The sequence below is a fragment of the Pholis gunnellus genome (genome assembly GCF_910591455.1).
Source record: "Pholis gunnellus genome assembly, chromosome: 20".
NCBI classification, from domain to species: domain Eukaryota; kingdom Metazoa; phylum Chordata; class Actinopteri; order Perciformes; family Pholidae; genus Pholis; species Pholis gunnellus.
In genome coordinates this window covers 11,493,963-11,507,977 of record NC_136547.1, presented here as the reverse complement: position 1 = coordinate 11,507,977, position 14,015 = coordinate 11,493,963, and the positions used below count along the sequence as shown (strand labels likewise).

Genomic DNA, 14,015 nt, shown 5'->3' with positions numbered 1-14,015 from the left:
TTGTGTGCGACAATCAAAACTTGATTCGATTGGAAACCTTCAGTTCACAAATTTGCATTTGTCGTAATGTTCCAAAAGCAGCTGAATTTTTACCTTCTGCTCCAGAAATGTGTGCCAGTGCAGTTAAACTCCCTGCTGATCTTTGGCTCCTTTATGTTCTCCAAATGCTTGGCACAGTGGAGACGCTGCCAAGGAGTTACTCTGTGGGTGTCACGCGCTGTGCTGCTGGACTAAAATCCTTGACTGATACCCTCCACCCTCCAACCTCCACCACTGGAACAGTGCCAGAAGAGCAAAGAGGTTCGAAGTGTCTGATACAGTACACCAGTAGATTCTTCTTTGTCAAAGTTAAATGTCTCACTATGTTTTCTTGGGCCATGAAGGACTGTTTTTTAAAGCATATTATTCCATAATTTCTGTTCACACAAGTTCCCTGACCCATTAGCGATGGGCTGTGAAGTGTAAGCATTATTCTAGTCACCAGACATTCACTGTTTGTTGTACATTTTCATACAAATGGCAAAGGTTCAGTCCATCAGACGCTTTATTATCATATACACATAAAAAAAATGATTCAGCATGTGGGGATGGATCATTGATTTTATTGTTTGCACTCATCTTGACATTCTGTCAAGCACAGCAAGGAAACATGGCGGGTGGTGCCCGTATCCATGGATACAGGCTAGAGATGGCTGAGAGGTTGGAGGGGCTGGGGGCTGGTACAGAGGAGCCGAGTTGGCAGGGGTCCTGGCAGTCTCATTCTTTAATAGAGGTTCTTCTGCACGTAGGCGGCGATGTACTTGACGGCCAGCATGGTCTCCTCGCATGTGGGCTTGATCTGAGACTCGGGCAGCAGGAAGCCATAACGACCAGTGTCACGCAACTCGAAGGTGTAGGAATACTTCAATCCCAGGTCGTAGGCCCAGTCATCAGAGCCTCCAGCTGCGGGGTCTGAAGGGAGATAAGGAGAGGGGGGATATTCAGAGCGGGATACGCTGATGACCTGGAACATCCTGGATGTGTTTTTATACAAATACTGCTTTCAGGGGCCCAAAAAAAAAATCCTCTGTGTGCTACAAATAGCTTTCTCTCATAACAGGCAATTGTGTTGCCTCTGAGGCCATATCTCTCAAAAGAGGTTTGTGCCTCGCAAACACATCATAATGCATATCATTATAGGCGTAAAATAGAATATCATGGACCCGCTAACACACTATTTCCCCATGGAGACCAATGCAGCGGCAGTATTTGCTGTACTTACAGATGGTTGCAGCACCAGGTCCACTGGTGTAGCGAGTACCATACAGACTACGCAGAGCAGCAGAGGCTCCCTCAGCAACCTTCAGCTATGATGTAGAGAAGAAAAGGTCCGAGGTGTTAAAAAGGACCAATCAGATGTTTTTTACAAAGTACAGATATGTTCATATGCTATTGAATAGACAATCAGACAACATAGAAAATCTCTCTCTCTAAAGTTTGCTAATTGTGCTGCTAATTCTTTAGAAAGTTAAATAGTCTGGTTTCAAAGTGAAAAGGAACAATACTACAACGTTAAAAATCCAGCTTGTTGTAAGAAAAGCAAATACAAGTTGTTTTCCGTGCAGCATCCACCCACTGTTACACTTGTTTGGACAACATTTTTTGCTGATATTACAGAAAATAGTAAAAAGCTTAAGTGAGTTCCAACAGGAAATGAAATCCCCAGACAAATGCACAAGCAGGAAATTATATTTCTAACAGAACAGATGAGTTACGACAGATCCCCGGAGTTCTTTTGTTCTATAAATTGTCAGAAGAGAGCTTAAATTACGAGCCTCAGTTAGTGTGAGAGCTGGCGCAGGGGTGTGAGTGTTAACTGTACACCCCAGTGAGAGGTAAAAGAGCCATGAGAGTGAGGCATACAGAGCGGGGTGTAGATGATTTGAAGCAGGCAAGTGTGGCCTTTAGATAAGACTCGGCTGAATTCTTACTTGAGCTTTTAGAAACACCTTTAGAGAGATTAAAATCAGCTCGTATTATAGAACACCCTTTGTTCTGAAAGTGTCGATATGCTGCTATGCTTTGAAGTCAGATGCACTCGAAATGCTCCGACATCATAAAGATATTTTTTCTTGCTATAGTCTGCATCTATTCCTGTAGAGATGTAATATTCTAAACGTGCTGTCAATATAATAAACCATATACTGACACTCCTTTTACCTACGATAATCACGATGAAGAGCCAGATTGATCCTAAATTCAACACAACTATGTCTGATGCAGTTAATCTTGTTGTTGGCTTTTCAAACGCACAAGGCTGCCGCACTATAGCGATGCATGTGACACCGTCATGATGAATAATTAAATAGTCATTGTGACAGACCATGACATGTTAGTCAATAAAATCCCTGTGCTTATTCAGCGGTATGTCCAATACGCTATTCATGGCAGATAGTGATGACTTACCAGCTCACTGTGGTCCTCAGCAAGCTTAAAGGTGTAGGAATAGGGGAAGAGCAGCAGCTGGGAGTAGGAGTGGACGGTGAGGTAGGCCTTGAGAACCGACTTGTTCCTGCGGATGAAGTCGGCAACATTCTTGACCTCGATCTCAGACTCGGGTTTGTACCCGCAGAAGGTGTCGCTGCAGGGGTTGCTGGAGGCTCCAGTGGCTGTAATGAAAATCAGATTTCTTTTTTTACTTAAAATGCATTGTGACCAGGCTTACAGCCATTCGATTCACTTGAGGAGTACTATGCAGCCTGTGAAAACTATTGTAGAATGTCTTATACGGCTCAGGAGGGAGTTTGGTAAAATAATCCTGAGGATGTCATAGTGATGTCATAAGGTGACCTCTCTTTCAGGTTGAGACCACAAACACGTCTTTGAATGGCTATGTAGCCTTACGTTACACAATTTGGATTTGAAAGATGTGGATATTTCCAACAAATGATGTTACCAAGTTGCATTATGGGAAATGTAGCATTCAAGGTTATTGGGGTGTGTCTTAAATGAAAACTAAAAGTCAAAATATCTCGGCCTCTGCTGCAGACTTTTGCCATTCAAAAAAAAAAAAAAAAAAAATCTAATTTTACATATATACCCCTTCTTTACAGAAGTGCAATATAAAATAGCTTGAGTACCCCTTTAAGACATACAGTAAACATGTATATGTTGCACTTACTGCACCAGCCAGCGTTGAAGTTCCTGTTGGGATCGGCACCAATGCAGCCGGATCCAGATTTCCTGGAGCGAGTCTTCCTCCACATCCTGTTCTAAAGTCCCCCAGTGGACAAAATAAACACGTTAGACATGCATTTAACAAATCAACGAACTCTTTCAGATAAACAAGACAGCATGGTCTCTATCAGATTCGAAGATGGAACTTACGCTCTTGTGGGTGTAGTCGTAGCCATCAACGTTAAAGACGGGCAGCACAAAGACATCCATCTGGTTGAGCAGGCTGGTCATCTGAGAATCACTGCCATAGGTGGACAGAGCCTGAGGACGATTGGAAAAAAAAAAATCTGTGCCGTTAACAGGGGAGGTCTCTGTATAAATGCTTGCCATGCCTATCCAGGTGTCTTCCTTACCTCTTTGACAAACCACTGGCAGAAAGCAGGAGAGATCCACTCCCTCGCGTGGATACCACAATCCATGAAGATAGCGGGTTTGGAAGAGCTGGACTTCTTACCGAGCTGTGGTTGTTAAAAGTAATCATAAAACATTTAGATGTAATCGATGGTATACACTTATCCGGAACTTTTCAACACGAGGGACTGATACAGCAGATAAGTCTTGGAATACCTTCAGGACAGTCATGGGGCGTCCCTCATAGGTGTTTCCAATCACCTGCTTGCTGATCAGATCAGAATTGGAGGAGGAAATAGAGTTAATCCAGGACTGGACCTGAAATTAAAAGGAGTGGAGAATAAGAACAGGAAATAACAGTTCGGTCAGGGTAGAGATTGCGACTGATTATCTTTTTTCTTCTTACTTTGTCCCAGTTGTTGTACTTGGTGTAGCTGTGGGATCTGGGAGAAGGCTTGTTGTCAGCCTGGGCATCAACAGCAGACTGCATATCCTCAATCAGGACACTGAAGAGGAATTCATTATAAAAAGTGTTATAACATCACATTGGATTAATTGGAAATCAGATGAAGTTTTTTTTGCATCTTTGTCTCGTGACGTACTCATACGCCATGTCATTCTGCTGCAGGATGGTGTACACCATATCCAGGTACATGGCAGGCACACGGATGTCCACGTCAACGTCGATGGTCACCAGCTCAGCGCTCTCGGGCCTCCAGAAGTCGACCTGCAGATGGCGCCAAAGTCAAACACTTGAGCATGTAGAGCTATTCAGACGTGAAATCCAAATTCAAGCCTCTCATTTGACAAACTGTGACGAGCTGAAAGACATGCTTATTGTGAAGTGAATATGACACGCGAAAAATCCAGCAATATAGACGGTAATTTGATACAAGCATTTAAAAAAAAAGAAGGTGCAATTAGATATGATTTGCATATTTCAACGGGCATTCAGTGAATTGATCAAAAAAGTAGGTCCTGTCCAGCCTCTTCCATCATTAGCAAACAAATTAAATCCCCGTAGTGAGTACAGATAGGATTATAAGGTGTGTGGGTCTGTAAGAAAAAGTTACCTCGATGCTCTGAGCCAGTTGCTTAATGAGAGTCACATGCTCATCAAGCACAGGCTTCAGACGGAAGACTTTCTCTCTAGAAGAAAACAAAAAAAATTGGTCACTAATACAGTAAAATAGCCACAGTTATGGTTCAAATGACTGGGCAGTCTCTTGACCACAGTACAAGAATATTCTAGTTCTACTCTACTCTTCAAAAGTAAGGTTTTGTGATTATTCAAGGGCAGATACCCAACGTTTATAACTATTACATGTTCGATTCCACTTTTCAAATAATGGCACTAAACAGTGTCTATACATTGAATTGCATGTGCATCAAGCTACAGTGGTCCAATGGTTTTGGGGGCCTGTAGTTGAAGTTGAAGGGTTACTGGTTTGTACAATGCTGCTACAGTAACTTGGAGCAATGGGTCAACGTAATTTTGTCTGAGGACAAATGTTGAAAAATACCTGTTTAATACATTTGAAAATCTCTTGCTTTAATAATAACACTAACAAATTGCCAACCTTATTAAAATTGACATATTGACAATTGATGGCATAATTACGTTGAACCATAATGTGACCTAAAGCCTACAGCACTCTCGTGGTCCGCTAGTTAACATCAGCTAATATCACCCTACAATACATAGCAGACAGGTCAAGAGTCATTGTACAGTATGTCATCATTCTCGCTTCATGAAAAGTCATGATAACTCATAAAATATAATGTATCTTTTTCTTTAACAGAGACTATTTACCCCTCGAAGCGAGTGGTGTCAGCCAGGGCAAAAGCCACCAATCCGAGAAGCAGGAGGACCTTCATGTTGTCAGTGAGGCTGAACTCACCGCTTGACAGCATTTATAACCCCGACCTGCCGCCCATCCGCCAATCCCCATCTGTGGTAGAGCGGCGTGTCACACACGTGACGACCCTCTCTGCCCTGTCTGCCTGTCGCCTGGTTGTTTGGCTGCTTTCCTTGCAGGTGTGGCAGAGGGTCTTCAGGCAGAGTGGAAACACCTGAGGCCATTAACAACACTGGCCCTCTGTGTGCCAGTATCAAAACCCTCTGGATTCTCAGTTGGTCTCACTCTGAGACACCCATTTTGGTTTTGGTTGCGGTTATGGTTTGTTTCTGCACTATACAACACTGCATGTACACTGTCCACGCACACACTCACTTACACTGCTGAAATGACTGACTTCACATGTCACTGTTAGTTTGTCTTTTATGTTACTTTACAATTTAATAAATAATTTGTTAAACTGCTTCGTTGAGTGCATCTCCCTTTGTTGTCATGGCCGTTCGGCCCGGTTTGTGACACACATCCTTCCAAAAAGCCACCAGTTATTTTGAGGGTGCTACGTGGAGGAACAGGGGCCTATCTGATGTATGGTCAATGATTAATAGATGCTGGAGGTGCTTGAGCAAGTTGATTTTCATTCTTAATAATTAACTGTTATTCCTGGATGTTTTGGTAACTAATGACATATTTTTATTACTAATCCGGTTAGTTGGACTCTTTCACTGTGAGGTGTGTCGCAATATACCAGCATGGGCTTTAACCGTGATATTTAAAAATAAAATCGTGTTAACAATACACATGATGATATAGTGATATAGTGTATATAATCCAGCTCCTCTTAAATAATTGAATATATACAGTTACAGTCAAAGACTATTAATTAATTAGCCAAAAAAAGACAAAAGAGACAAAACGCACATTAAACAGTTAAAGATTAATTTAAATACTATTTTAATTAATAATAAAAAAAACCTATTGAGAATTCATATATATAGTGACAGCTCTACTATGTGGTGATAAAAAAATCAACTTAGTATTGTGTGTTTTTACATTTTATTCATATTTTCACATATTCACAACCTGTACACTTACAGAGTAGGAAAAAAAAAAAATCTATCAACATGTTTAAATATCACAAAGAAAACAACCAGAGATATTGACAATGATCACCCTGGAGTGTTGGTGTAGTACTCTTATTTATACAACATGTTACTCCCAGACACGGTAACATTTCATCATTTCCACGTTATTATGCAAACACTAAACCACATACAGCACGCAGGCACTAGTTATCATAGTCAAATATGTTACGAACTGATATAAACATACATCACATTTTTGCTCCACTTTACCAATTGTTCCATGTGTACAGCTGCTGGCAGAGCACGCATGAGTCGATGATGATTTTTTTTTGTTTTTAGTTTTGGCATCTTTGCTGAGCACTTGATCACTGTTCCAACTGGTGAAAGACCTACTGAGCACACAGAATGGTTATCACAGGACAATATATTACTGCACTGTATCCTTAAGGCACCAAAGCGACAACATCCTGCAGCATATGCATATCTCATATAGATAACGGGATAATATAGTACGTATAGTCTTTTGTAAGCATTGATATAGTAAATTCCTGGATTTTTTAAAAACACCGATGTCAGTGACACTGACTTGAATTTAAGAGAGAAGAAACATTTGCCCGCATGCATGTTATAAGTATGAGTGTCGTGTGACATGTAATAGTTTTTGAATAATTATTCTGCAGATAAGCATTGTACAAGGTGGATCTATTTTGGACTTACTTACAGAGGGACATGAATACAACGTTTCAACCATTCTGCGTGTTTCAGTGCTTTGCAATACAGTTGGGGTTTTAAAAGCATGGATTGTCTCCATCCCCAGCCCCTTAACCACAGACCCAAAGAGCGGGGGAGAGTGAACTTGGACTCTTCTTCTTCTTTGTCACTTAACGTCGGAAGAGGCCTTGCTTTTGGCTGTGAGGCTCAGTGCCTCAGAGGCACGAAAAGAGAGGGCGCTCATCTTGGAGCTGATGCTCGGGTGAGACACTCTAACTCCATGGGGAGAGCAGCGCAACAGTCGCAGCAAGTTTTTGCGAAAGTTATTCCCAACAAAGCCATACACAAGAGGGTTAACGCAACTGTTGAAGTAGGCAATGCAGATCGTGAAGGGCATGGCGGTGTCAATGATTTCTTTGATGGCACAGTTCTTTTCGAGTGACGGCTGGGTGAGCATATCCATCAAGTGGAACACCTGATGGGGCACCCAGCACAGGAAGAAGGCCAGGACAGCTGCTGCAAGCATGCGCAGCACCTCGTCATCCCGTGAACGGGAGCTTTTCTGGATGTGCCTCGCCCCCACCAGTGCACGTCCGATGAGGCAGTAACAGGTGATGATGATGACAAAGGGCACCAGGAAGCCGAGCAGGCTTTTCATCAGGCTGATGGCCAGCAGGAACTCTTTCGTAATTATGGGATTTTCAATGGTCGGGTGAAGAGTGCCACACACCACTGTAGTGTAGTTTGTGATGTTGTGGACATCCCTGCTCATTGCTGAGGGCACGCTGAGCACAAAGGCAAAAAGCCAGATCACCACACAGGTGATACGTGCGTACAGCACAGTGCGTAACCTGCGTGATCGCATCGGGTGGACGATGGCAAGATACCGGTCAATGCTGAGTGCTGTGAGGAAGAAGATGCTGGTGTAGAGGTTAAAAATCACCAGCAATGCACTGGCCTTGCACAGGAATCCTCCAAAGGGCCAGTGATAGCCTGTGGCGGTGAAGATGGCCCACATGGGCAGAGTGATGAGGAAGGTGAGGTCAGAAACAGCCAGATTGAGCACAAATATATGGGCCACCGTCTTGAGCTTCATGTAGCAGTAGATCACAGCCACTACCATACTGTTTCCAACGATGCCGATGACAAAGATACAGCCGTAGACGATGGGTACCAGGGTGAAGATGAATTCGTGGCTTCCAGACATGCCACACGTCAGAGCTATCCCTTCTGTCGCTCCTGTCGTTCCGTTCTGCATTTTCCCTTTTTTAGTGCCAGATTCTGGGACTTTTAAACAGGGGGCCCTGTCAGCAGGGTGCGTCTGTGGTGACTGATACAGGCCTTGGGCGAGGGCCTCAGCGAGTCCTATAAAAGAAACACAACAAAAATGTCACAGGCAGTCTACGGGAAGAGCCATCATTACCGCTGGCATGGCCCATAAACGCTAATCCACACGAGCACCAATGAAAGCGCTCACCCTACACCAGCTCATTAAAGACCTGCACATTAAAGCCATCCTGACGCTTTATGTTATTTCTGTAAAATAAGAAGCCATGAAAAACAGATGTTGTATGTTATTCAATATTCCAAAAATGCCCTTTGAAACATCATTATTCAAACAGTCTGCATTCTCCCTTCTCCTTTAAATCGTCTCTCGGCTAATGAACGGCAACAGTAAAACAGTGCAGTGTTTATCAAATGGTCTGTCCATCTGGGTGGACTGTCAGCACCCGGAAGGAGAACATTTATGCCTTGTGTTACGACCTTTGTTAATGAAGACTGCATGGCAAAGTGCGAGCTGGGATAACAACACCATTAAACACAGAGGTACTAAGGGAACAGAAAGGGGAGAGAAAGAGAGGGCTGAGTCTCCAGTCACTGTAAAAGACATGTCACGTTTCAAACCCTCGGTGTGCCGAGATACGTTGTACCCAGCATGAGAACTTCTAATCAGCACACACCTAAACAAACAGGACAGCAGGGATTCGGCTCTGTGGAAACTTTGCTCTGTGAGAAGATCAAACCTGCGTGCAGCGGAAAATTTGCCTCGGGGCTAGTTTTTGCTTCATTTGTACCAGCAGAATGTGAAATGGGAATAAAAAACAAATTCTCCTCTTTGTTGAGAGTCTTTATGTTTAATAGAATGGCTTAGTGAGTGTCATTAGTGGGGCTAATGTAATCATATTAGCATAAGCCTCATATATTCTATTATTATAGCAGCAAAGATAGTTTCTGTTACTAATTGCATGAAAATGACAACATGTTTGTGGTTGCATTAAAACCAAACAGATGCCAGGGGAAAACGTGCTCTGATTTCGGAGCTCAAAAGTGAGCAGATAGCTTACCGATAACGAAACCACCATGTTGTGTTTTTTAGAATTTGACTATTTTGTATAATACAGATATAAAAAAATTTGCTGCCACAATAAAAAAATGTAAATCCTCCGATTACCAGTTTCACTAAACTAAGCAGGCGTTTTGCCACAAGATGGCATTCTAGCCACAAGATTTTACTCTTTCCATCTCACAGCTGACACAGTACAGTGATACCATGACTTATGGTACATCTAAAAAAATGGAAAGTTGCCTTTTGCATGAATCCAGTTGCTGCCATTGGCTCTTACAGCTACTGTGGACTACATAATTGCATGCGCTTTTTGAAAACCTTCCCTATCTGCATTCCTCTTGCCCTCTGGTTCGCCTTGAGACAGCCCTTACGGTCGAACTATTTTATCTCCCAGTCAAATATCTCCTCATTTCCGACCGGGATTCAGTGGATGAATTTTTGGAGAAAACCACTAAAATTGTGTGCACTAAAGCAACTACTGTATTAGTTGCAGATGTGGGGATTGAGTGTGGAAGATGTGTGGGTGCCAAGGGTAACAGAATAATGAGATATCTCTGCGGAGTCGTAGGTAGGGTAAAGCCCCAACACAGATGTCATCGCTTAGATTTACAGTACATGTGTCTTCTTACTATGATTAATATAGTGGGTGGCTTTAACGTTAAACTATACTGAAGTGAGTGACAAAACACATATCACTTTCACAGTTTAGGGGTTTTGAAATCTCTTGACGGTAAGACAATTTCTGATGACCACAAATGGAAATATGGGGGGAAATGGACACCACATGCTTTTTACCATTGTTGGCTGGCATTTTAACCGCCTGTATTTTTCCATGAGGGAGATGCTCAAGGCGAGGCGACGTGTGAGGGGAGTGAATATAAACAAGGCTGAAAGTTATTGCTGCCTTTATATGTATGCGAGCCCTGTAATAAAGGTGAGGTGGCACAGGCAGAAGGTGACTCGGAAGCAGGTGATTTAGTGTGGCTGTGTCCAGTGAGCTTTGGCTCGGGAGTTAGATGGCACATTACTGAATGACAGCCATAAACCCCGGGTGACCACAGACAGGAAGGTAAACACCCACTTCACAAGGTCCATGAGCAAGCTGCATCCTCTCGGACGAGACAATGGTCTGCGAGGCGCTGCGCTGTTTGCAAACACACAGCTTCTTACAATGAATGCTAAAATCGGGATTAGGAGGAAGTTTGGGGACATTTTAGCCCCACAGTGTAATGGCCGACTCCTGAATGTCACTGTAGTGGCAACATTCCATTTCTAATCCTATTTCGGGGGTATGTGAATGCAGCCTCTTACTGGGATCATGGGAATTTCTTAAAAAGCTAAACCGAGGAAAATTAAAATCACAGTTGAGTTAGTCCGCACATGGATAGAGTCGTGGTTCCCATCAACAGAGCTATCTGAGGCTGTCCTCGGCCTGAGCACCCGGCTGCTCTGACATGAGCACCACCATCTGGCTGCCCATGGAGAGAGCCACTAAAATGTTCGGTTGATGGAGTTAATGATTTATACCAGCCCATTATGAAGTGAGGTTCATCTTACTGGGAGCACACCACCTCAGCCACCCAACCTCATGATCATCCTCTCGTTTAGGCCTCGTTTCAGGCCTGTTCGGCAAACAGAACGTTTTGCAACAGCGGGGCGCTTTCTGGCTTTGCATCCTGTATCTTCAAATATGTTACAGGAATACAAATGTATTACCAAGCTCCCTACCACTTACAAATGGTAGTTTTGAAATGGCACTGCAGCTTAATTTGTCATTATTACACCTTGTAGATTAATAATACGGGTCTTTAAAAGCTGGCCCTAGCCTCCTGCAACTCATTTCCTCCCCCGTCTCAACTTATAGGGGTCTCACTTCAGCTGAAGAGGTTTTGAAGGAGGAAACTTGATTGAGAGCAAACTCATTGACTACTTAAGTAACTCTTAAATGTTAAGTTTGTTGGTTGATTGCCATCAAAATAAATAAACTGCTCCAAACCAACACACTTCTCCATTTAAAATGTGTGCATCTTATACATCTGTGTTCAAAGAGAGAAAGAACAGAAGATTTTGATAAAGCGTGTGTGTGTGTGTGTGTGTGTGTGTGTGTGTGTGTGTGTGTGTGTGTGTGTGTGTGTGCGAGTGAGTGAGAGTGATATAGTCCATGAACTAAATTAAGACTGGACTTCTGCTTGCCAGAGAGGGGCTAATGGAAATATTGGCTCCAGAGACCATGTCTGCATTTTGTTGTTTACAAAACTGCACTTTCATGTGACTTCCCCTCATTTCCTGTATGTACTTTATGAAATATGCTACTGACACTTGATTACAATATCATCACACATTATGAATCCTTTTCCCTCCAAATTAGTTTAAATCATTGAGATAGTTTGTTAGAAGATTATTTCACTGTAGAACCTGAAATCATATCAAATACCAGGGTCTGTCTCTCAAGAGTCTCCAACATAGAAACATCAGGGGGGAAACTAAGCACCTATAAAGTGAAACCCATACAAAGCTCTTGGTTAAAGAGCGTGATGTTGAGCAGCCTTCACTCTGAAGCCACAACTTCGTTTCCTCGTGTTCATCCTCCAGTATCCCTCTATTTTCTTCACCAGTTAGACCCGTCTCTCTCACTGACAAGGCTCAAATTAAATGTCACCTGTTCTTCTCTTCTTTCCCTCAGTTACCTTTCCCCACTATTCCACGTACTGCCACTCTGATTTCCTCACCATTTCCTCTCTTCCCTGCCTGCCTTGGGATTGAATTCTACCTAAAATTAGGACTTGTAGGGAGCGCAGAGCTACTGTTTATCAGGAAGTGGATCCAAATATCTAAGGGGAAATGAGACAATGTAAACTTTACCATAGACTCCATCCTTTTCTGTGTAAAGTTTGCATAATGCAGTTCTGGATTCTTTCCATCTCAACCGCACAGCTAGAGTGGTTTTTTTAAAGGCTCTGCCCACACAGGACTTTCACATGAACAACTTGAACAAACAGCAACAACAGGTGGCAACGATGAAGTCAGTGAATACATCTAATATGTCACTTTGTTCTATGCATTCGCTACATGTGTGTGTTCCCAAGGTAATGTCAGCGATTTTCAAACAAAGGGCTTATGAGATAAATATTTACAGACGCCGAAAAACTTTTTGCGCTGGCGTTGGAACATTAAAATCGCCTTAAAGCAGTCGCACTTAAAATATTAAGTTATCCAATGAGAGAGGCGATTACAGAAAGTTACATTTAAAGAGTTTGTAGACTTTGACTGCTAAATATAGATTTTTACAAGTTGGTTGAAACATCTTCTTGAAAGTGAGGTAACGTGAGCTCTTACCTGTGGTGCTGAATCGGGAGGCTGCTGATGCTTTCAGAGCAGGACAGACAGAGAGATAGAGAGACCACCTCAGTGTGCCAGTGGCTGCCTCTGATTCAACTTAACTGGTGGAGCGAGACGAGCAGGAATACCATCTAACACACAAACACTCCCCCCCTAGTCTCTCTCTCTCTCTCTCTCACTCTCTCTCTCTCTCACACACACACACACACACACACTACAATGATGCAGTCAGCTATGTATTGTCCTTTAGCCCATTTCTCTCTATAGCCAACAGCCTGCGCACACAAACAAACACAAGATCTTACACAATAGACCCTCTCCTCCACCTCCTCCTCCTCCCCTCTCTCCTCCTCCGCCTCCTCTCCTCTTTCCCCCGTACTCCCCAAGCACCGTCTCCCTCTCCGCTCTCTTAATGTCTGCTTTTAATCACTCACTTTCTCTTTCATATGAAATTTATTGCGGCCTCTGACAGGTAGAGCTGATTAAAGCGTCAAATCTCGGCCTGTTGCACATCTTTTGAGGGTGTTCAATTCAGCGTTGCTGTTTAATTAACCAGACACACGGATGCACAGACAGCACTTTGTTTAATCTCACTTTAATATCTCAACCAAATTTCTTCCCCCACTGGTGCTCATCTTTCATCCCATGACGATCCCCTGTCTATTGTCCTTCGCACAGCATGAAAGGAACGGTCAGGCTTGGATTGTGATTGGACCTGTCGGCACACTGTATTAATAGCTGCCACAGGCTTGGACCAGCGTGTATTAGGGGCTAGGAGAGGTGGGATGCAGGCCGGGAGGAGCTGGAGCGTTGGGTTACCTCTTGTCTTTCAGTCCTTGCTGGCCTTCCTAAAAACATTTCTCTTTTTCCAGTGTGATTCAGTTGTTACTCATTTGTCAAACTTTTTTTTTCCCCAAGAGGTGGATGCATTGATGGAGTGTGTGAACTTATGTGCATGTCAGGGTGACAGAGCTGACAACGCCCCATAATCTAGCTGGCTTTGCAGAGGCTATTTAAGTGTGACAAAGGCACTTGCTAATGAATGTGACTGGTGAAACTGTACTACAAAGGATGATTTCACGTAGGATAAAAGAATTTGATCGATGCAAA

General features: G+C 43.1%; 2 protein-coding genes across 2 annotated transcripts; both read right to left on the bottom strand.

The window, feature by feature from the left end:
• Positions 1-582: 582 nt before the first annotated feature.
• cpb1 (carboxypeptidase B1 (tissue)) lies at positions 583-5,447 on the bottom strand. The gene is made up of 11 exons (XM_079181519.1): positions 5,381-5,447; positions 4,641-4,716; positions 4,170-4,294; positions 3,974-4,073; positions 3,784-3,885; positions 3,570-3,674; positions 3,367-3,477; positions 3,161-3,251; positions 2,446-2,648; positions 1,262-1,346; positions 583-951 (listed from the first exon to the last, which is right to left on the bottom strand). The coding sequence occupies exons 1-11, from the start codon at positions 5,443-5,445 to the stop codon at positions 764-766; spliced, it is 1,251 nt and encodes a 416-aa protein (XP_079037645.1). The 5' UTR covers positions 5,446-5,447; the 3' UTR covers positions 583-763.
• Positions 5,448-6,473: 1,026 nt separating this feature from the next.
• On the bottom strand, positions 6,474-13,074 carry agtr1b (angiotensin II receptor, type 1b). Its single transcript, XM_079181946.1, has 2 exons — positions 12,903-13,074; positions 6,474-8,584 (listed from the first exon to the last, which is right to left on the bottom strand). Exon 2 carries the CDS (start codon positions 8,475-8,477, stop codon positions 7,386-7,388), a length of 1,092 nt encoding a protein of 363 aa, XP_079038072.1. The 5' UTR covers positions 8,478-8,584; positions 12,903-13,074; the 3' UTR covers positions 6,474-7,385.
• Between the last annotated feature and the right edge of the window lie 941 nt (positions 13,075-14,015).

What these genes read in the sequence shown, in the direction of transcription:
- cpb1 (XM_079181519.1), bottom strand. Translation starts at nt 5,445, where the DNA reads ATGAAGGTCCTCCTGCTTCTCGGATTGGTGGCTTTTGCCCTGGCTGAC. An exon ending in GCCCCATGACTGTCCTGAAG is followed by an intron (nt 3,675 to 3,783) that starts GTATTCCAAGAC and finishes TAACAACCACAG; the next exon opens with CTCGGTAAGAAGTCCAGCTC. An exon ending in CTGAGGACCACAGTGAGCTG is followed by an intron (nt 1,347 to 2,445) that starts GTAAGTCATCAC and finishes TCTACATCATAG; the next exon opens with CTGAAGGTTGCTGAGGGAGC.
- agtr1b (XM_079181946.1), bottom strand. Translation starts at nt 8,477, where the DNA reads ATGCAGAACGGAACGACAGGAGCGACAGAAGGGATAGCTCTGACGTGT.